Source organism: Corythoichthys intestinalis, chromosome 10, assembly GCF_030265065.1.
Source record: "Corythoichthys intestinalis isolate RoL2023-P3 chromosome 10, ASM3026506v1, whole genome shotgun sequence".
NCBI classification, from domain to species: Eukaryota; Metazoa; Chordata; class Actinopteri; order Syngnathiformes; family Syngnathidae; genus Corythoichthys; species Corythoichthys intestinalis.
In genome coordinates this window covers 8,251,369-8,273,548 of record NC_080404.1, presented here as the reverse complement: position 1 = coordinate 8,273,548, position 22,180 = coordinate 8,251,369, and the positions used below count along the sequence as shown (strand labels likewise).

The following is a 22,180-nucleotide window of genomic DNA, read 5'->3' as shown; positions in this document are numbered from 1 at the left end:
TGCAAAACCTTTGAATTCCTTCTTTCATTAATGATTGCAAGTTGTCCAGGCCCTGAGGCAGCAAACTGCCCCAAATCAGGATGCTCCCTCCACCATGCTTCACGGTAGGGATGAGGTGTTGATGTTGGTGAGCTGTTCCCCTTTTTCTTCCACACAAGATGTTGTGTGTTACTCCCAAACATTTCAACTTTGGTTTCATCAATCCACAAAATATTTTGCCAAAACCTCTGTGGAGTGTCCAAGTGCCTTTTTGCGAACATTAAACGAGCAACAATGTTTTTTTTTAGACAGCAGTGGCTTCCTCTGTGGAGTCCTCCCATGAACACCATTCTTGGCCATAGTTTTACATACAGTTTATGTGTGCCCAGAGATATTGGACTGTGCCAGGGATTACTGTAAGTCTTTAGCAGAAAACTCTAGGGTTCTTTTTTACATCTATGAGTATTCTGCGCTGAAATCTTGGCATCATCTTTGGTGGATGGCCACTCCTTGGGAGAGAAGGAACAGTGCCAAACTCTCTCCATTTGTAGACAACTTCTCTGACTGTCGATTGATGATCATCCAGACTTTTAGAGATGGTTTTGTATCCTTTCCCAGCTTTATACAAATCAACAATCCTTGATTGCAGGTTTTCAGACAGTTCTTTTGACCAAGCCATGATGCACATCAGACAATGCTTCTCATCAAGACAATTCTTACCAGGTGTGTATGTTTTATAGTGGACAGGGCAGCATTAAACCACCCATCAGTGATTGGGCACACACACCTTACTTTCAATTGCTCTTTAAGTCTCTTTAGGCAGAGGGTTCACTTACTTATTTTTCCCCCTCCAATCATTGTTTGCATGCTATCCTCATTAAAATATGAAAATTGATAAATGTTTGGGTGGTTATAGTTAAAGCAGACACTGTTTTTTCATATGTGTGATTTTGGCAAAGATCAGATCAGATCACATTTTGATTTTATGCAGAAATGTGAGTAATTTAAAAAGTTTCAGATACTTTTTCATATACTGTAATCTGTTTATGATAATGAAAAGTAAGGAAAATAAAAATAGCTTTACACAACATTTCACCTCGAAGTGAATATAATAACCGTGATCCTCGTTGACAAAAGTGTTTTATTTTGAAAGGAAACCAGTAGTTTTTTTTTTTTTTTTGTATCAGTGCTTATTGTCCTTTCCAGTCGGTGGTATTGTAACTTAATGCGGTCCAGCTACATCATCTGAAAAAAAGAATATATAAAAAGTCTCCTGTGTCAAGCCAACGATTACCTGCGGCACGTCGTAGATGATTCTGCAGGCAGTGGAAATTGTCATATTGATTAGTATGCTTGTTTAATACTTACAACCAGGCCCGGAGTGACTAATCGGGAGCTTCTGGACGATTCCAGAAGGGCCGGCCGGCCAGATGGGCCGGTCCGCGTTTTATTTAAAAAAAAAAAAAAAAAAAAAAAAATTACACTGTTATCATTTTTTGTTTGGTATTTATTTATGACAGTGTCACTGAGTATAACTTACATTCTGTTACCGCTGTCCCTGTGGGCCGTCTTAAAAAAAAAAAAACAGTATTATTTTTTTTTCCAGACTCATCCTCACGTGTGCAGACGAAAAATACAGCATGCACCTCCGCCCCCTAATTGTAGTCTGTATTGAGCCAAATTAGCTGCTATCTCGGTGCTCGGATGGATAAAAAGAGCAAGGGTGGCGCTGAAAAATAAGAATTAAAAAGAGAAAAGCACTCGTGAAAGAATCGGCAAAATGCGCGAAAATAGCTAATTTTTTTCATGCAACGACCTTGCTGCCTCAAACTACAGAGGATTACAACGAAAGTGGTAAGGCCACATGGCGAATAAAATGCAACTTGCACCGTGTGATACGACAATATGTAATTGTGGAAACTTTGGCTTCTTGTAGCACCTCACAAGGGATATGTAGCAGCAAGCATTAGCCATAATGAACACACCACAGGTGCAGAGCTGGAAGGTAGGATTGCCATGTCGTTCAGCGAGTGAACATTAGAATTAATATAATCAATTACGTGGCGTTTTTAAAGTGGAAATGGAAAATGGATAATAGTATCATTAGAAGTTGTTACAATGTGCAATACGTATTCTTTATTTTTCATATTGTTATGTTGCTATGTTTGTTTTATCTGTAAGCACTCATTTTGTTAATATTTGATGTTGCAGAAAAGGTCTTATTTATTCATTTATTTTGGGGCTGCCAAAATTATCGCGTTAACGGGCGGTAATTAATTTTTTAAATGAATCACGTTAAAATATTTGACGCAATTAACGCACATGCCCTGCTCAGACAGATTTAAATGACAGTACAATGACATGCCCACTTGTTAATTGTGCTTTATGGAGTTTTGCCGCCCTCCGCTGGCGCTTGGGTGCGACTGATTTTATAGGCTTCAGCACCCATGAGCATTGTGTAAGTAATTATTGACATCAACAATGGCGGGCTACTAGTTTATTTTTTGATTGAAAATTTTACAAATTTTATTAAAACGAAAACATTAAGAGGGGTTTTAAATTAAAATTTCTATAGCTTGTACAAACATTTATCTTTTAAGAACTACAAGTCTTTCTATCCATGGATCGCTTTAACAGAATGTTAATAATGTTAATGCCATCTTGTTGATTTATTGTTATAATAAACAAATACAGTCCTTATGTACCTTATGTTGAATGTATATATCCATCTTGTGTCTCATCTTTCCATTCCAACAATAATTTACAGAAAAATATGGCATATTTTATAGATGGTTTGAATTGCGATTAATTACGATTAATTTTTAAGCTGTAATTAACTCGATCAAAAATTTTTATCATTTGACAGGCCTAATTTATTTTTCAAATGTATCATTTAATATAGTTTTTTTTTAAATCCATTTTTAAATTTGTTCAAAATATGTTGTGTTGCACTTGTTAAAATAAAGCCACCTTGTTAAACAACCATGACCTGCACTGAATTGGAATACACAGAATTACAGTACACGGCTTTAGAGAACACTGAACTTAACACGTGTATGCATAATGACATAATTTTAAATGAGTGGGCCGGTCTGAGGCATGAAATTCCAGGGCCGAAAATGAGTCCCACTCCGGCCCTGCTTACAACGTCGTGAACGCAGCCAATATTGTCGCAGCCGCAGGCGGTGTGAATTCGAGGTTAATCCGGGGTCGGGTCACCGGAGCAGATGCTTTAGCAGGGATATTCTACCTTCTCCAGGACAGTTTTGCAAAGAAGTATTTGATCAAAAGATGGAAAAGGGTCCAGTTTCTGGCAAATGAATTTTGGCAAAGATGGAGGAGAGAATACCTTTTAACTCTCCAACAACGACAGAAAGTTTCACGAAACCTGCAAGTAAATGATATTGTGACATACTAGTATATAGCCTGCCCCCTTAAATCCGCACCATTACGAATCTAGGCCTTTTTAAATCACGGTTAAAGACCCACTTTTTCAGACTCGCTTTTTCTCCAGAGTGATTTTTATTTCTTATGGGTTTTAAAGTTTTCGGATTTTATCTGTTTTATTTGCTGTTTTGACTTTTACTGTGATGTGTTGTTGTTTTGTTACAGTTACGAATTACTTCTCCCAAAAAGTAATTGCGTTAGTAACTCAGTTACCTCAATGTAAGAGTAATTAGTTCCTTGGCAAAGTAACTGGTGATGTTTTTTCTCCAAAAAAAGAAAAAAAACAACAACAAAAAACAGGTCACACAATGTGAAGTTTAAAGGGTTTTTGGGACAATTGGCCCTAGCCCAATTCTTTACCCTAAACTTAACTAGACACTGGCGTATTGCGGATATTGCGATAACTAGATAGTAGCCTTTGCTATGTATGGAAGTCCTTTAATGTTGTGAATCCACCGTTAAAGTTGTTAAAATTGCTCCCGTTATTGCATTAGTTCCCTTCTTTCTACTTTCAACATGTGTTAGTTTTAAAACTGTTTCATCATTTAAAGAGAGATTTAAAGTGTCTGTGACACGAAAAAGCATGTTTATTTCATAATACAAGCAGTATTTTATGCTCCTGAATGAAATGGGCCACTTGGGTGTGTGAAGAAGTGATCGATATATTTTTTCAATTTTTTTGAAACCCGCGCTACGAAAATGACAACTTCCGGCTTCGTTCTTGCATTGAGGAAGAGGGCACTGTGACGTGTACGGGAGAAGGAGTCCTCTTCACTATACAGCCGTACTGTTGATGAGAAGGACTAAGGATTCAGCTGATTTTGCGGATTAATTCGTTTATTTTTCGCATCACGCCAGCTAAACGGCTGCAGAAAAATCTTGCTGTATGAGCGCGTGCGCCTTTTTGGGGTTTCAAGAGGTTCACATTCACCGGTGGATATTGGCCAAAACAAGCCCTACTATTGTGGGACCATGGGACTTACGAGGAAGTGAGTAAACATTGTGTTTTGCATTATGTCAAATACTGGGATTGTTTTAATATGTAGGTGGCTTGCATTTTGTGGCTGACATGCTACTTGTCCCCTCGGCCGACGACCGGCGGCTTGTCGCACATCTCCCCGCCGGGAGAGCACTATACTCTGCTTATTGCCCTCTTCATGTGTCCGGTGTTCTGCCAAATTTTCCAACCGATCAGAAATTGCAACTTTGTGTTAAAAATAGCCGGGAATACAGGGATTACAAAGCAAACACAAACTTTCTTTCAATAAAGGACTACTTACGTTTGATCATGGATGGGCATGTAAAAAGCTCTCGTCATACACATATTGTCATGTTAGCTGCATGACAACTGCAGCCGCCCTCCTCCACTGAGTCTCTCGCTGTTTACGACTTCGCCGTGTAGTAAAATATTATTTTGCCATATTCGTGTTAACCATTTGGCAGCTACATGCTCCTCCGATGTCGGCCGGTTTGTCCGGCGGTCATTGTCCAGCTGCTTCCCCGCAAACGAGCCCTCTACCCTCAGCAGGGGAATGACGAGCTCTAACTTGTTCGCCGCCGGGCGGGTTGCCGATCAGCGAAGACGATCGACAACCCAGTCGTCATGTGAAATGATCCGGGCTAGTTATGTGTGATTTTCCGCTTTGAAGACTTTGAAACTTTGAAACTTCACTTGGTTCCGGTTAGCATGTCGGCTAGCTGTCATGCCTCTTGGTTTGTTTACATTCTCCGAAGCCAGGGAAGGGAAATGACATAAGCCCGACTTAGGTGGCATAAAACATTGTTCGGGAGGTGCGACAGTAAAGGTGAAGTCGACAGTTTTGACCATTATGGAGTAATTTTGCCATGTCGTCCTGAATAAATGCATTTTTTATTATTTCATCTTCCATTTAGCACAAGACTGTTATTTGTCATGACCATGCCATTTATTTAGCTATTGGGGAAAAATACTTGGATAAAAAGCATATCCTGTAAAAATATTGAGGTAGAGAGACTGAAACAATGACATTTTGCGGCTTTCTTGGTCGTGTTTTCCTCGTTCTGAATAATTCCCCCTCAATGGGCTGCATACTAAATCAGATGAAATCGTTACTCTGCTGATGTCATCCACCTGCTGGGGATGCTAGAGCCCTATAATGGTAGGCGTGGCTAACCGGCAGATTAAAAGACTAATTTCTCGTCATCTGCGCTTTGCTAAATTGTTGTATATAGTCGAATCGTCTCAAAATGTGATTCTAGTTGACATAATAATCCTATTTAAGACTTTTTTTTCTCCTGTCGTACGCACTTTAAGTTTTGCCAATTTAGGAGCATTTTAGTTAAAAAGTTACTTAGGTTCGCTAGGCTAGGAAGGTTCTCTACAACAGAGCCTTCCATAGAAGTCTACTGCTTTAAGATGGCGGCTGTTTACTAACGCATCTAGTTCTTTATACATGTTGCTAATGCTGCCGTGTCTGTCATTTGCATCTAGTTCTGTATATATTTGATATCTACCGTAGCATCATGTGGGGATAGTTTGTAGGCTATCTGCTACAGTCAGGTATTATTGGAGCCACCTAGCATAGTAGCATTGCGTTTGCAACGATGTCACACTCCCTTGCCTCTTCCCCACTCCTGCTCTGCTCTCTCGTCTCTGTGGATCAGTCTTTCTCAAGACTTTTCTCGTCTCATAGTAACGCACGCCTTTCCCGTCTCAGTAACGGTAACGGCATTGCCAAAATGAGAGAAGTAATTAATTAGATTACTCACTACTTAAGAAAATAACGCTGTTAGTAACGCCGTTATATTTTAATGCCGTTATTAACAACACTGATCAAAGTCAGATAAATTAAAAATGCAGATCATTAATCCAAATACCCATGCTGTCAAAATAATGTTACACCAAACTGTCGTAATTTATTTCATTCTGCGGGACTATTTGTTCAGATGCATAATGCGACCACAATAGAGAGGAGTGCTTAGGCCACTCGTGCTCAGTCTGCTGGGGAGTTACCTTTCGTACCCACAAAAAAAAAAAAAGATTAGCGGTGGAAAAAACAATATATTATTATTCCGCCCTGCTTGCCTAGACAGCCTGTTCCCTGCAGAGCTGCTGGATTACAAATATTGCTTTTCATACTACAATTATTGATGATTAATTGATGATTAATGGTAATGGTAAGCCCTGAAACTAACAAACTGCACAGAATTTGTTGAAATAAACTCCGCTGAGTAATTAAACTGCTGCTAACTCGAAGATTAAGCCTCGTGTCAAAAATTCTGAACTTCCCCTTTGAATTCATTTATAAGAAAGTCAGTTACATGCAATGACATTTTTCAGCCACCAGGGGAGGCACTGCCAGACTCACACTCAAACAAGGACACGTTTTAGAAACCACATTGAAAAAACAATTTTGGTGGGAGCGTAACAGTCATTAAAATGGTTCTTACATTAAAATAAAGTTTTAGTATTTTGTTTTGTTAAAGGACGAGTATTTTGTTTAAAGTTGTCTAATTCACGTTGGGAATTATTTGTTTGTAGATATTTGACATGGTAATTGTTTTTATTTATCGCTTGGTTCGCAGGTTAGCTTGATTTGCCTTTTAGCACGTCAGTCCTATGTTTAAGTGTCTAAGATTTTATGTTTACGATCTTGTAGTTTTCACGGCAATGGATAAAGCTCAATAAATTGCCTGTGTTTGAGAAACTGTGCCGTGTGATGTCATTTTGGAGCCACAAGGAAAACTCAAGTGGTTTTCAATTTTATTCAAACACAAGCATGCACAGATGGTCTTTATAAATACGGTATAAATTAAACTCGGATTGAAATTTGAGTCGTCGTTGTAAGGAATGAGTTATTACACATTATGTGGTGATGTGTACTGCATAGAATATACAATTTTTAAAAATCCCTTGAGAAGTTAAAATTGATTCGTCGATATGTGAAAAAGACAATCGTCGAGCGCAAAATCATACATTCATATAGTTCCAAAAAAGGATTCAAGGCAAATTCATGTTAATCGCGTTCTGTCCTTTTCATACAAAATTCTTTAAAGTGCCCAAGTTGGTGCCGCATTTAAAAATCCCTTAACTTCTCGTAGTACCAAAAATGTGAAAAGAGTTACAGCATCAGCAGTGCAATCATAAAGACTTGTTCACATATCTCAGGATCGAGTAGGCGAGACATTTCCCTTCAAACAGATCATCATCATCGTCGTCATGGTGGCACATCCATTAGATCTGTCAATCCCAAAATTAAAAAGAAGCAAGGCAGATGGTGGTAATCCTCACGGCATAGGAAAAAAAAGCACTCCGTCTCTTATTTTTGTTGTTGATCCTTCAGCTGGATCTTGTCCCCGGAAGAACCTACACCAATTGTGCCTGAACTTTTTTTTTTCTTGTTTGTTTGTTTTTTAAGTCCTTATAGATGAGATAAGAGCATCAACGTCTGAGGATTTCAGAAACAGAACAGTTCCCATGGTCATCTAGGTTTACTGATTGGAGTCAGGGCAGCTCTCCCTGCAATCTAAACAAATAAATAGCATCAGCAAACATGAATCATATAGTTTCTTCCCATACAATTTCTTTGTAGATGTTTAGACATCAAGGATGTCTATATATAGTGGTATGAAAAAGTATCTGAGCCTTTTGGAATTTCTCACATTTCTGCATTAAATCACCATGAGGTGTTGATGTTGGTGAGCTGTTCCATTTTTCCTCCACATGAGACGTTCTGTGTTTCATCAGTCTACAAAATATTTTGCCAAAACTTCTGTGGAGTGTTCAAGTGCCTTTTTGCAAAAATTAAACGGGCAACAATGTTTTTTTATAGACAGCAGTGGCTTCCTCTGTGGAGTCCTCCCATGAACACCATTCTTGGCTATAGTGTTACTTATGTGTGCACAGAGATATTGGACTGTGCCAGTGATTTCTGTAAGTCTTTAGCAGACACTGTAGGGTTCTTTTTTACCTTTCTGAGTATTCTGCGCTAAACTCTTGGCATCATCCTTGGTGGACGGTCACTCCTTGGGAGAGAAGCAACAGTGCCAAACTCTTTATTTATTTATTTCCTTTTCAGGCGTGACAGATCCTCCTCTTTTGAGCGAGCCATGATGCACATCAGACAATGCTTCTCTTCAAGACATTTCTTACCAGGTGTGAGTTATATAGTGGGCAGGGCAGCTTTAAATCACTCAACAGTGATTTGGCACACACCTGACTTAAAATGTTTGGTAAAAATTGGTTTCATTTGCTCTTTAAGTCTCCTTAGGCAGAGGGTTCACCTCCTTGTTTTTACACCTTCTGTCATTATTTGGATGCTATCCTCATTAAAATATGAAAACCTATAAATGTTTGGATGGTTTTAGTTAAAGCAGACACTGTATTTTCATCTGTGTGATTTTGACAAAGATCCGATCACATTTGATGGTGGTTTTATGGAGAAATGTGAGAAATTCCAAAATGTATCTAATCTTAGCATTTTTTTTGTTGCTAGAGTTCGCAGCCTTTCAGATGAAAATCGTGAATTCATCCCCACAAACTTGTCAATAAATTTGGTAACTTTGAAATTTGTTTCAAAACCTTTAGCAAATCGCGAGTCATCAACTTATCCTGGTGGAGGGGTTTGTGTGTCCCAATGATTCTAGGAGAAATGTTGTCTAGGGCTTAATGCCACTGGCAAGGTCACCCATGGCAAACAGTTCCTAGGTGAGGGACCAGAAAGCATGGCTCAAAAGACCCTTGTGATGACATAAAGAAATGGGATCAGTGTTCCCTTGCCCTAACGCGGATTACTGGGTCCCCCCGCTGAAGCCAGTCCTGGGTGCGGGGCTCGAAGGCAAGTGTCTGGTGGCCCAGCCAATATCCATGGGGCCAGCCGGGCACAGCCCGAAAAGGCAACATGGCTCCCCCTTTCAATGGGCTCACCACCTGTGGGAGGGGCCAAAGGGGTCCGGTGCGTGAGTGCATGATGAGTTGGGCGGCAGCCAAAGGCGGGGGCCTTGGCAGTCCGACCTCCAGCTAAAGAAGCTAACTCTTGGGACATGGGATGTCACCTCTCTGAGCGGACTCTGCACCGGTCCGTTGTGGTGAAGAAGGAGCTGAGCCAAAAGGTGAAGCTCTCGATTTCTCATCTATGGTCACGAGCTGTGGGTCGTGACCGAAAGAACAAGATCCCAGAAACAAGCGGCCGAAATAAGCTTCCTCTGCAGGGTGTCCAGGGTCTCCCTTAGAGATAGGGTGAGAAGCTCGGTCATCCGTTAGCGTTGGGAGGAGCCAGCTGAAGTGGCTCGGGCATCTGGTTTGGATGCCTCCCGGACGCCTCACTGGAGAGATGTTCCGGGCATGTCCCACCGGCAGAAGGCCCCGGAGATGACCCAGGACATGGACACTAGAGAGACTATGTCTCTTGGCTGTCCTCGGAATGCCTTGGGATCCAGCCGGAGGAGTTGGTTGAAGTAGCTGGTGAGAGGGAAGTCTGGGCTTCCCTGCTAAAGTTGCTTCCCCAGCGACCTGCCCCCGGATCAAGTGGTAGATAATAGATAGATGGATGGATGGACGAACCTTTAGCAAATTTTGAAAAGTGATTGAAAGCGGTACACCACATAATATTCGCTCTGAACGACACAAAATTGCAGGGGCGCATGGGACGAACAACTTCAAACCTAAAGATGCTTCAGTTAACCCAGTACTTCTCAAATAGTGGGGCGCGCCCCCCCCCAGATGGTAGTGTTGAGTCTGTCGCGAACAATTCGATGGAGGAACGAGACCAAACTAATTACCTTCTGCACTGATTCATTCTTAAGGAAGTTGGGACTTGCGTGGGAGGGCATTGAGAGTTGAGACACAAGCTGCAGTGTCTGAAATCGCACACGACCAATCAGACGCCAGCCTCATCGCAGGCAGGGGAGGGAGCGGAAACAGAAACAGGGCGCCTGTCACTCACTTCCACGTGTGGCCAATAAAGCAGCCAATGTGCAGGCAGGGGGCAAAACTGAGTTATGTCACTTACTCTGTCCTGACCGAGATTGCTGGGATGATTCGTTCTGCAACGTAACTTCACTTCCTAGTGACGCAGCGAACCAGTCAAGAACTGAAAGGAAAGGGCTTTTTCACATATTCTTTCATATGGAGCCTATTATATGCAGTGTTGTTAATCGTGTCCTAAATCAAAGAGCTTATATGAGTAAATATGACGAAGCGTATGAAGCATTTAGCTTTTGGCTTTGACTTTTAATACTGTGCAAGACGAGAAAAAGACTAAAACTGTCTAAAACTTTGTGCAGCAGACAGCAGGAAGCCAAATCAATTAAGGCATCACTTAAAGACATTACACTCCATTCAAACTGATAAGCCGCTTCATTTTTTTTTTCAGCAAAAACATGCCGAATATTGCCAACAATCATCCCGCTTTGTCAGTGTTATATCAGTAAACCAGCGAGCACTGTTAGCATCATTTAAGATGGCATACCATGAAGTGCAAAATAAATCCACACTAAAGCAAAGGAGCTGGTAATGCCTGCAGCAAAAATGAAAACTGCCCATTTGTCCAATGACACTGCCGTTTTTGTTGTATTAATTTTTGTTTTTTCGGTCAAATTGTTTAGCATACCATACAGGTAGTCCCCGGGTTACGACATACTCAACTTACGCGATTTTGACTTTACAACGCAGGAGTCTCGTCCACCATTTTGTCTCCAGTCGTTTTTTGTTTTTTTTTTTAGTCGCACAAACAGTACTTTATAGTACCTCACAGTATCTTATTTTTTATTTTATTAATATAACGTGTTTTGTCCTCACGAAACGTGACATTGTTCAGCTTTACAGACAGCAATAAAGGCAATTGTGCGTTATGAAGTGTTTTACTTCCTTCCTTGACAATTTGTAAAGCTATAACACACATATGTACACTTATGTTAAAAACGACATGCATAGTTACAATAAAAACTTGACACATAACAATTGGTGTTCAAACGTCCATCAAGTCTGATCAATACGTAAATTTAGTAGATTCAATTAGCCTAATTTACCAAACAAAAGTCCACTAGCTTAAATGCTACTAATTCTAACATATTTACAATTCTCATAGCAAATCGCTCACACAAAACGCCACAAATTGTAGTTCTAAACTTAATTAGAAATGCATACACTAACATATATTAACTGAAACAACTTACAGCGTTATGTGGGCCAAACCAGGGCGCAGCTATCCTTTATCGAATTCGGACGTCTGAATCTGCTCCTCAGTCATACAAGGCTACAGTGCACCCAGACCCAACACTGCTACCAGTGGGCAGTGTATCATTTAACTAAAGACAATATTTTTGGACTATTTGGATAGCTATTTTGAGATTTAGGGTTACTTAAAGAGTTGATTCTGACTTTTGCGGAAATTTGGGTTACGTCGCCAGCGTAGGAACGGAACCTGTTCATAACCCGTGGACTACATGTATTGTCCTCATTAGTTAATGTCACTCATCAATTTGAATTTATTGATTTTACAAAATTTTATTTTTCAGTATCAAATGGTCAAAAAATGTACATTGTTTTTACAGTTTGGATGTGACAAAAAGTCTTTTCTGTTACAAACAAAACAATGTTAATAAAGTTATACTTTATTTTAAGTTGATCTAGATTGCTTTTTTCTTAATATTAAAAAGGATAGAATGTTATGCAGAGGTACTTACAGTATAATCATAATCATTTTTATAGACAAATGATACTATTTACAGTGGCGGCAGAGAGTTGAGGGCGCACAAAAAATATTTACGTCTTCTTCTTGTTAACAAAAAATAATTGAGATGCACTGAATTAACCCAAGAAGCTTGAGGGGGGAAAAGCATGAGAAAAACATTAAAGTTCTTCATAGGAAGGCAGGTGGCCAGATATGAAATAAATTATGTTAAAAAAATTCAAAGTGTGATGATAAACTAATCCAGAGACATTTGAAGTATTTTTTCAGTAAATGGAGTCATGTCACTAAATCCAATTCTGTGACCTTTGTCTTTCCTGCAAAGTCCAATGATGACAATGTTGATAAAGTTATACTTTATTTTAAGTTGGTCTAGATTGCTTTTTTCTTATTAAAAAGGATAGAATGTTATGCAGAGGAACTTACAGTATAATCATAATCATTTTTATAGACAAATGATATGATACTATTTACAGTGGCGGCAGAGAGTTGAGGGCGCGCAAAACATTTACGTCTTCTTCTTGTTAACAGAAAATAATTGAGAAGTACTGAATTAACCAAAGAAGCTTGAGGGGAAAAAAGCATGAGAAGAACATTGAAGTTCTTCATAGGAAGGCAGGTGGCCAGATATGAAATAATTATGGTAAAAAAATTCAAAGTGTGATGATAAACTAATCCAGAGACATTTGAAGTATTTTTTCAGTAAATGGAGTCATGTCACTGTCTCATTAAATCAGATTCTGTGACCTTCGTCTTTCCTGCAAAGTCCAATGATGACAGTGTTGATAAAGTTATACTTTATTTTAAGTTGATCTAGATTGCTTATTTCTTAATATTAAAAAGGATAGAATGTTATGCAGAGGTACTTACATTATAATCATAATCATTTTTATAGACAAATGATACTATTTACAGTGGCGGCAGAGAGTTGAGGGCGCGCAAAACATTTACGTCTTCTTCTTGTTAACAGAAAATAATTGAGAAGTACTGAATTAACCCAAGAAGCTTGAGGGGAAAAAAGCATGAGAAGAACATTGAAGTTCTTCGTAGGAAGGCAGGTGGCCAGATATGAAATAAATTATGGATAAAAAATTCAAAGTGTGATGATAAACTAATCCAGAGACATTTGAAGTATTTTTTCAGTAAATGGAGTCATGTCACTGTCTCATTAAATCAGATTCTGTGACCTTCGTCTTTCCTGCAAAGTCCAATGATGACAAAGTCAATCCCTCGAAAAGTAACAGCAACACTGCCCGTTGATACTCTCTCATACGAGAGGATTGTCTGGGCAAGCTAATACTTAGCTGCTGCTTGTTCATTAAACTGCTACGTAGGGATGACAGCCAAAAATCCACAATCACAAATACGGATTCCTCAGAATAACAATGAGAGTCTGACCAGATGAGCGAAGGATTTAGGGAAGCACCGCTATGGTGCCAATACATACCAGCTGAGTGTGAGGCAGCTGTGAAGGGATGACGACAGGCTTTGGCTTCACTGGAGGTGTGACAGGTTTTGGCTTTGTTATCTGTGAAAGCGCAGATGATGACGTCGGAACAACAAGACAAAAGAACATGTGCGATTAAATGCGCACTTACTGGTTTGGATGTAAGCGGCGGTAGAGGTCTGGACGGAGCAAGAGGCCGAGCCTGGAAGTAATCAGAAATCAACATGTGACTAATCACATTATACAGACACTCCCCTTAATGATAAAGGGTTGGACCGTTCAACCCTGACTCATAGTTCAGGAACAGTTTATACAGTAACATACATTAAAACCATTGCTAAAAAGTTTAAAAACATTTAAATCAACTTTAACTTGTGATGCAGTTTATCAGTAGTATTCATTTTTAAATGTCTATGTATAAGGCTGCAACAACTAATCAATTAAAACTTGTTTGTGTGTAATGTGAGGCTGCGCGCGCATAATAATATTACGAAGTGTCAAGAGTTAGATTGTCTTTTGTGTTGTTAGATCCAGCGTACCTCCGTCACAGGTGAGTAAATGAACCCAGTTCTATTGTTCGCTGATGAGACATTACTACTTAGCATGGAGCGCTAAGCTAGTTAGCGATTATGCTAATCAGTGTCTTAAGTGTCAGTTTGTCTTGTGTTTTGGAGAAGCATATTAGCACTTGTTTTATTGTTGGATGGTAAAGTTGTCTCATTTCTTTTTATAAAGAAAACACACACACACACACAAAAAAACAGCTTAAGAGTCTCCTTTCAACACAAGCTCCCATTCAAACTGTAAATTGTCATACAAGAGAGTGTGCTTTGAAATTGGATTTAGAATGTATTTATGAACAACTGTTTGATAAAGAAAACTGATTCATTACAGTCTGCCTCCTCCTTATTTGGAAGCTTAATTGATAATTGACACAATTAATATCAGCGCTTTGCCCACAAGATAAAAAAATCTCAATCAGCAGCACTTTTTTTTTTTTTTTTTAATATGAATAACAGGACTTTTGTCTTATTTGTGTACTGAGATTTTTTTTTTTTTAATGTTTTATATTCAGGACCTTCATTAAAAACTTAAACTAGTTTTATGTACTTAAAACAGTACAGTTGTATACTACAGTTAAAGCAACACTTGGTAACTTTTCAGTTTTGGTCGATTTTAACAACGCCGGTCGACAAAGCGGTAGTGTTTTGCCTTAAGGAAGACTGTGTTTGCCATGATGAGCAGCGCACCCCCTGACAGTGTCGTAAAATAATCAGTCAATGAAAAATCAATCTCCGGCAGATGGATTAAACAAAATTTGTGTTTCCAGCGGCTGTGTGAAAGATGAATTATAATAAGGTAATAAAACCAGTTGTGGCTAAACAATAGCATACGGCGGTTAGCAACTGTGTAGCTTTTTGTCTCTTTTGTTGTTCTGCCATCTTTGCAGAATTCGCGCAAAAGCGTTCGCATCAACATTTCCGTCTTAATAATGAATGGGGAAAGGGGGAAGTGGCATATGCCTTAAAGCAGTCAGCATATTTATTTTTTTTGTGTGGCAGGTCCTCAAAGTTAATTAATGCCGGTGAGAAGGATATAAAACCCCTCAGTATATGAAAGAGGTGTCATTCAATTAGTTGTCAGTCGTCATATTACCACAAATGTTAAAGGTTGAAAAGTTACCCAGTGCATAGACTTCATAATTGTATTGACGGGTCACATCCTAAACCACTGTGCAACGCCTTCAAGTAGGGGGCTGTCCTACAGTCCACTTCAGTTATTCGCAGTCGGTCACAGTTAGGCTACGTTCATTCTACAGGTCTTAATGAATGAATCTGATTTTTTCGTTTTTTTTCCGACTCGAGTGAGGCACTATCTTGACGGTCTGAACATGACAAGTCGCATAGAACTGGACCATTTCAAATCTGATCTGGGTCACTTTTGTACAGTATGTGGTTCAAATCCGATCAGGGCCACATTTTTCCAGAATGTCACGGCGGTCTGTACTGTCATGTCTCCCAAATCGGAATTCATGCAGCAATTACGTCATCAAAGAGCAAGAGAGACGCTACGGTAGCGATACGGCTGTGCGTTATTAGTGCTTAGCTTGCATTGAACACGGCTTTTGGGGAAGGGTCGGACTTGACAACAGTCATATAAGAATAAAAATGGGTTGAGGATAAGCCTGAGAATGATCGGTTTTCTCTCTGCTTTATATGAGCAATATTTCAACATTGCTTACACGGCCGTGAGTCGGGGCAAACTGCCCGTATGTATGTTTGTGTGACATGCACGGACAGTGCGTGCATGCCATTGATCCATAAGAAATTAGCCGCTACAGCATTGGCATTATACTTCGCAATATTTACGTAAAATAACTCCTAACTTCACGTTTTTTTTTTTTTTTTTTTGCTTTTAAGCAAGAATCAAGACTGTTTTACGTCCATATCTATAAAGATTTCAGGGATTTAAGCATTTATTCACAAGAATTTTCAATGAAAAAAGCTCCTTGTGCCGTGTACGGCTCACCTTCACAACCTCCTCACTGATGCTGCTGTGCACACCTGTCATCAATCTCCACACCTGCCTCCACTTCACAATCAACAGCCTGCCACTACAAGAGACTGGTCTGCAAAAGTCATTCAATGCCAGAGCTTTACCTAACCTCACATGGTAAAGTACAGGCCAATCAATCTACCAACATTTGACTTATTGATATACTTTTTCTTCGCAGCAACTCCAAGCCATCTCGGCCTCCTGACTCTGTCGAGGGATCTGCAGTGCCACCACCTCTCGTCAATTCCTTTTTTTATTTTTCTTTAATAAACACGCCCTCAGGCTCCTAGTCATCTCTGGCTCCTCGTTGCTGCGCTCCTGGGTCACACATTCAAGCCTCCATAACCTCTGTTTACATATAGCGGCCGCTAATTTCCTTACTGACTAGCCTCATAGTTCGCAATATTTATGTAAAAGAAATGCTACCTGCAAGTTATTTTGCTTTTAACCAAGGATCGAAACTGTTTTACGTCAGAAATCTATAAAGAATTCAAGGATTTAAGCATTTATTCACAAGAATTTTCAACGAAAAAAGCTCTTTGTTTACATATGGTGGCCGCTAATTTCCTTACTGACTAGCCTCATAGTTCTCAATATTTACGTAAAATAAATGCTACCTGCACGTTTTTGTCGCTTTTAACCAAGTATCGAGACTGTTTTATATCCATATCTATACAGAATTCAGGGATTGAAGCATTTATTAACTAGAATTTGAAACGGAAAAAGCTCTTTGTGTTTCCACTCGGTCAGCTTTGACGGAGATAGGCACCCTATGAATCGTCCCCACGCCCCGTGTCCCATCAATACATTATGAAGTCTATGCCTAGTGCTGCTTTAAGTCAGGAAGCCGTAATAACATATTATTTTTGAAGGAAATACTCATCCATTTTGTTTTCATTGTTACTTACAACATGCCTACAACAGCAAAAAGTGACATTTATCCAATTAATCATTTGATTAATCGCCCGATTAATTGATTATAAAAATAATCGTTAGTTGCAGCCCTATCTATTTACATAACATTCCATTCCAATTTAATGTCACCTCAGAGTAGACCGGCTTGCTTGGCACTGCTGGTGGTTGCAAGAGTGGTCTTAAACCCTAAAAAACAAAAGCATACATACATACATATGACCTGAGTAAAAGCATTAACACTGAAGATGATTAAAGTGTCTCATGCCTGGTTCTATACAAACAACTGGATCATGTTACCTGTTGGATTTTTGAAGGCTGAGGCACAGTTGGTTCCTTTCTGGGGGGCTGTAGGAGAAAAAGAAGTGGAAAGAACAGCATGATGAGTATTTCCTTAGACTGACTGCAAGGAATTGACTTTGTCAGGACGTGGATGAGTAATTTGGAAAGAAGAAGATTCCAGACACACTCTTGGTCTTAAGGGGATATGCTACTGGGACAATTATGGAGGCTTGTGTCTGGAATCTCTCAAATTTGTACAGATAACACAAGCTACCCTCCTACATGGCTGCATTGCATTTCTACCAGTATTGGCTGCTAATTGGAATCAATGGGATGGGTAAAATATTTTGAATAGGCAAAAGCTGCATAATCTAACCGACCAACCTCAGGAGCTATTCTGCAGGGCTTCAACGACACATTCGATGGTACCACCATGGAGACGGACAGCGGTTTACAAACTTGAGTGGCCGAGGACTCCACAAATGTTGGCTGGCTGATTGCTGTGGCGTGAAGATGAGGGCTGCCTCGTGAAATGCCTGATTGAAATAAAGGATTTGTCTGTCCTGAGGTAGACTGGAGGTATCTGTGAAATAAATACGTATTGCAACTGTAATGAACAAAAAGGAAAGACAAGGGCGTGTTGCAGCTACAAGAGTTGAATTTCAAACCTCTTTGCATGTTGCATTTTCGGGCTGCAGCACATGAATCCTCCAGTGAAGAGGGCCAAGAATATGAGCAAGCTTACAACCAGTGACACACTAAGCCCCAGTCCACTGCCTGTAAACACACATGCATCACATTATCACTAGCTATTCATTGCTTGAGGGGAGTGACAGTAAATGGAAGTAACATCATTACTGTATCTGTAAAAAGGGAATTCCGTGAAATGCAGCTTACTTTATTTGAGTACAGCTGCCTGACTCGATGTGAAAAACATTCCAAGAAATAAATGTTTCAAAACAAACTGAGGAAAATCACATGTAAAGCACATGCTCATCTAGCTCGCTTACAAGTGTGTTTGATACTGTACGGACACTGACTGAGTGCAATTCAATTGCTGTTTATGTAATTGTTCAAGTTCATGCATTATACTCGTGGACGCAACTTGTTTTTGTCCTCCTCTCTTTGTTAAGCACACGTCCTCTCCTTTTTCTTTCCTCTCTAGAGCCATTATTAATTTCTGAAGGACTTATTTACTCAACTCTAGCCTGTTCAACTAAGGTTATTATATTTTTTGGTCAAAATGTAACTGTTTGCACACATACTTAGCCTTAATTTAGTGGATCCTACAGCTACACTGCTGGCCAAAAGTATTGGCACCCCTGCAATTCTGTCAGCTAATGCTCAATTTCTCCCACAAAAAACTACAACACACTTGCAGCCAGTTAAAATGGATTAAAGTTGACTCAACCTTTGTCCTGTGTCCTTGTGTGTACCACATTGAGCATGGAGAAAAGAAAAGACCATAGAACTGTCTGAGGACTTGAGAAGCAAAATTGTGAGGAAGCATGGGCAATATCAAGTCTACACGTCCATCTCCAAAGGCCTGAATGCTCAAGTTCAAGCTGTCCTGCAGTCCGAGGGTACAACAGGTGTCAACCCGTACTATCCGTCGGCGTCTGAATGAAAAGGGATTCTATGGTAGGATACCCAGGAAGACCCCACTTCTGACCCAGGGACATAAAAAACCAGGCTGGAGTTTGCCAAAACTTACCTGAGAAAGCCAAAAACGTTTTGGAAGAATGTTCTCTGGTCAGATGAGACAAAAGTAGAGCTTTTTGAGAAAAGGCATCAACATAAAGTTTACAGGAAAAAAAACATGGCCCTCAAAGAAAAGAACATGGTCCCCATAGTCAAACATGGCGGAGGTTCCATGATGTTTTGGGTTGCTTTGCTGCCTCTGGCACTGGACTGCTTGACCGTGTGCAAGGCACGATGAACTCTGAAGACAACCAACAAATTTTGCAGCGTAATGTAGGGCCCAGTGTGACAAAGCTGGGTCTCCCTCAGAGGTCATGGCACTAGAAAATGGTTTGAGAGAAAGCACTGGAGACTATTAACGCTGCCAGCAATGAGTCCAGACCAGAATCCCACAGAACACCGCAGTTTGGAGAAGGCATCCTTCAAATGTCAGAAACCTGGAGCAGTTGGCCAAAGAAGAATGGTCTAAAATTCTAGCAGAGCATTGTAAGAAACTCATTGATGGATACCGGAAGCGTTTGTTGGCAGTTATTTTGTCGAAAGGTTGTGCTACTAAGTGTTAGGCTTAGGGTGCCCGTACTTTTCTTCGGTCCATTTTTGGAGTTTTGTGTAAAATGATAATGTTTTTTTTCCATTCTCTTTTGTGTTTATTCATTGCAAGCAAAATAAATGAAGATATTACTACCAAAGCATTTGTAATTACAATCATTTTCTGGGAGAAATTGAGCATCATCTGACAGAGTTGCAGGGGTGCCAAAACTTTTTGCCAGCAGTATACATCCGCACAAAAAGTAATTTATACATCCACACAATACCTTCAGTTACTTCAGACTCCAGCACATCACAGTAAGGTGGAGCCCAACCAGGATCACAGTGACACTTGTTTTGATGGTTACAAACCTGTTTGTGGCAGATTCAGTCAGTTTGAGATGCTTTTTATCTTGATCGTGTGTGAGATAGATTTCCTCACCCCATGGTTGCTGCATTTTGCAGAGCAGTCAGTGGCTCCATATGCTCTTATATTTCTAATGTCATGGCATCGGTGGCTGTAGCATACCTGAAAGACAGATCAATACAATTTTAGTTCATGTAGTTTAGTGTAACTACAGTCTACAGCACAGGTGTCAAACAATTTGTCAAACATATTTCACCTGCCACCCACTAAATTTGACAAGGAAACATTTATTCATAGCTAAACCGCACTGGAATACAAGCCGCAGATGTCATCACTGTATTACGGGATATTTACACCAAAAGAAATTGACCAGTAACAGTTTATTTGACAGCAGCATCATAGGACTGTCATAAGACCAAAAGAACCACCATGGCGCTATAAACCAATTGGCTGCAAAGCTTTAATGCTTCAAGAAGCTTCATTTGGCCATCACTGCTCCCTTGGGGGAAACATTCAACCTCTGCTGCCACAACTGTTGTCATCCAACATGCCTCCTAGCATGCATTACAGCGCTACAGATGTAAATAACAATAAAAATTAATGTTCTGTGCTAATCATTTCTTCAGTTACTTTTAGAGTTGTGTGATTAATTGCTAGTTATGGTATTTGGTAACGCTTTATTTGACAGTGGTGCCATAAGACTGTGATATAACCATCATAATTATGACAAGACCATTAATGAATGATTTTAACAGATGTCATTTTGTGTCATCCGGCAAATTATCACACTTTTGAATGGATGTAAAAGATCCGAGCTGGACATAAATGAGGTTAGTTATATAATTTGCCCGATGACACTTAATGACATCTGTCATAAGCATTCATTAATGCCCATTATAGTGTCATGCCATAATTATGCCGCTCTTATGACGCCGCTGTCAAATAAAGTGTTACCCATTAACCCAAATAAATCAACATATAAACCGCACTGGATTATAAGCCGCAGGATTTAAAATGAGGGGGAAAAAGTAGCGGTTTATAGTCCGAAAATTATGGAAATGTGCCAATTTAATATTTCATATTACTCTACTCACTCCATATACACAATCTGTACATGGCTCCTTAATGTGGTAATTTATGCACGTAACTTTGGCTGTGATAGGCATGTGAGTTGACACTTGTGCAAAGCACCTTCAGGTGATATGCTCTGTTCATGCGCATCGGGACATCTGAGTTCCAAAGTTAGAAAATCGTTCTGATGTGTAATAAAGTCATAATGTGTCTCTCAACGATTCATTGACTATCAAAATAGTTTACAATGTATAGTGGTACCTCGACATACGATCACTTCGACACACAATCTTTCCGAGATCTGACGTAAAATTTGACTTGACATGTGTTTCTACGTCCAACGACATGCACAAAATATGACAATTTACGACAGCGCTGCAGTTTCTTTGTTTTTCTCTTGTGAGAGAAATCAACATGGGTTCCAAGAAGGTTAGTGAAGGTGGTGAAAAAAGGAAAAAGGTGACGCTTAACAATGAAATGAAGTTGGAAATGACAGAAAACTATGACCATGGTGTGCATGTCGATGAACTGGCTGGACAATACGGCTGTAGACTGTCTACAATCTCGACGGTCCTCCTCGGACCTCTATTCGTTAGTCTTTATAAGTTAAAGTGACAAATATTTTACTGGTAACATCGCCAAAGAAATTGCCAGGTTCGTCAGGTGTTTAATCATTTATTTCACAACTTGTGCAACACAACATGCCTACTGTCCACCGCAGTTGATGCCAACAACAACAGGAAATTAAAAGAGAAATTAAAATCTCTACCGCACCTATCTCACTGTCACGTCAGCCACGCAGTGCCTTCAGGTACAGCACGCAAAACACATCTGCCCAATTCGAACCCGAATCGTTACATTATTACAGGAATTATTATTACTATACAGGGTATTCCAAATGTTTGACCCCGTTTCGTGGGCCAATAATTTTGACAATTTTCGTTGGAATGACCTCAAATTTTCACAGCTTGTGTTGACTCGTTTCATGTTTTTGTGTGTAACGTTTGGCATTTCTATCTTTTCAGGTTAAGAAATGCCGTTCCCTTCAAAAGAAAAAGCATTTTGAGTGTTAGAGTATGCTCGTACTCAGTCACCGAAGACAGTGCAGCCTCAAGGGCGTAGGTTTGGTCTCAACGTTGGTAGGGACGATATAACAGCATAACCTACATGTCCACTTTTTGCTGGGGACGGGACATTAATAAGACCAAACAGATTGGGTGA

General features: G+C 39.8%; 1 protein-coding gene across 2 annotated transcripts in view; it reads right to left on the bottom strand.

Moving 5' to 3' along the window:
• Window positions 1–1,433: 1,433 nt before the first annotated feature.
• The window catches only part of adam8a (ADAM metallopeptidase domain 8a), a 41,316-nt gene continuing 20,569 nt past the window's right edge, over window positions 1,434–22,180 (bottom strand). The window contains exons 17-26 of one of the 2 annotated variants that reach the window (XR_009064589.1): window positions 19,964–20,050; window positions 19,809–19,893; window positions 17,961–18,069; window positions 17,677–17,875; window positions 17,311–17,358; window positions 17,143–17,199; window positions 13,694–13,744; window positions 13,543–13,623; window positions 10,416–10,496; window positions 1,434–7,931 (exon numbers count right to left, since the gene is read on the bottom strand). Coding sequence is in view for 1 of the 2 variants with exons in the window: in XM_057848076.1 (XP_057704059.1) it covers window positions 7,887–7,931; window positions 13,543–13,623; window positions 13,694–13,744; window positions 17,143–17,199; window positions 17,311–17,358; window positions 17,677–17,875; window positions 17,961–18,069; window positions 19,809–19,893; window positions 19,964–20,050 (762 nt within the window). In the remaining variant the exon portion in view is untranslated. The remainder of the gene's footprint in view (window positions 7,932–10,415; window positions 10,497–13,542; window positions 13,624–13,693; window positions 13,745–17,142; window positions 17,200–17,310; window positions 17,359–17,676; window positions 17,876–17,960; window positions 18,070–19,808; window positions 19,894–19,963; window positions 20,051–22,180) is intronic. The other variant, XM_057848076.1, reaches the window with a different exon arrangement.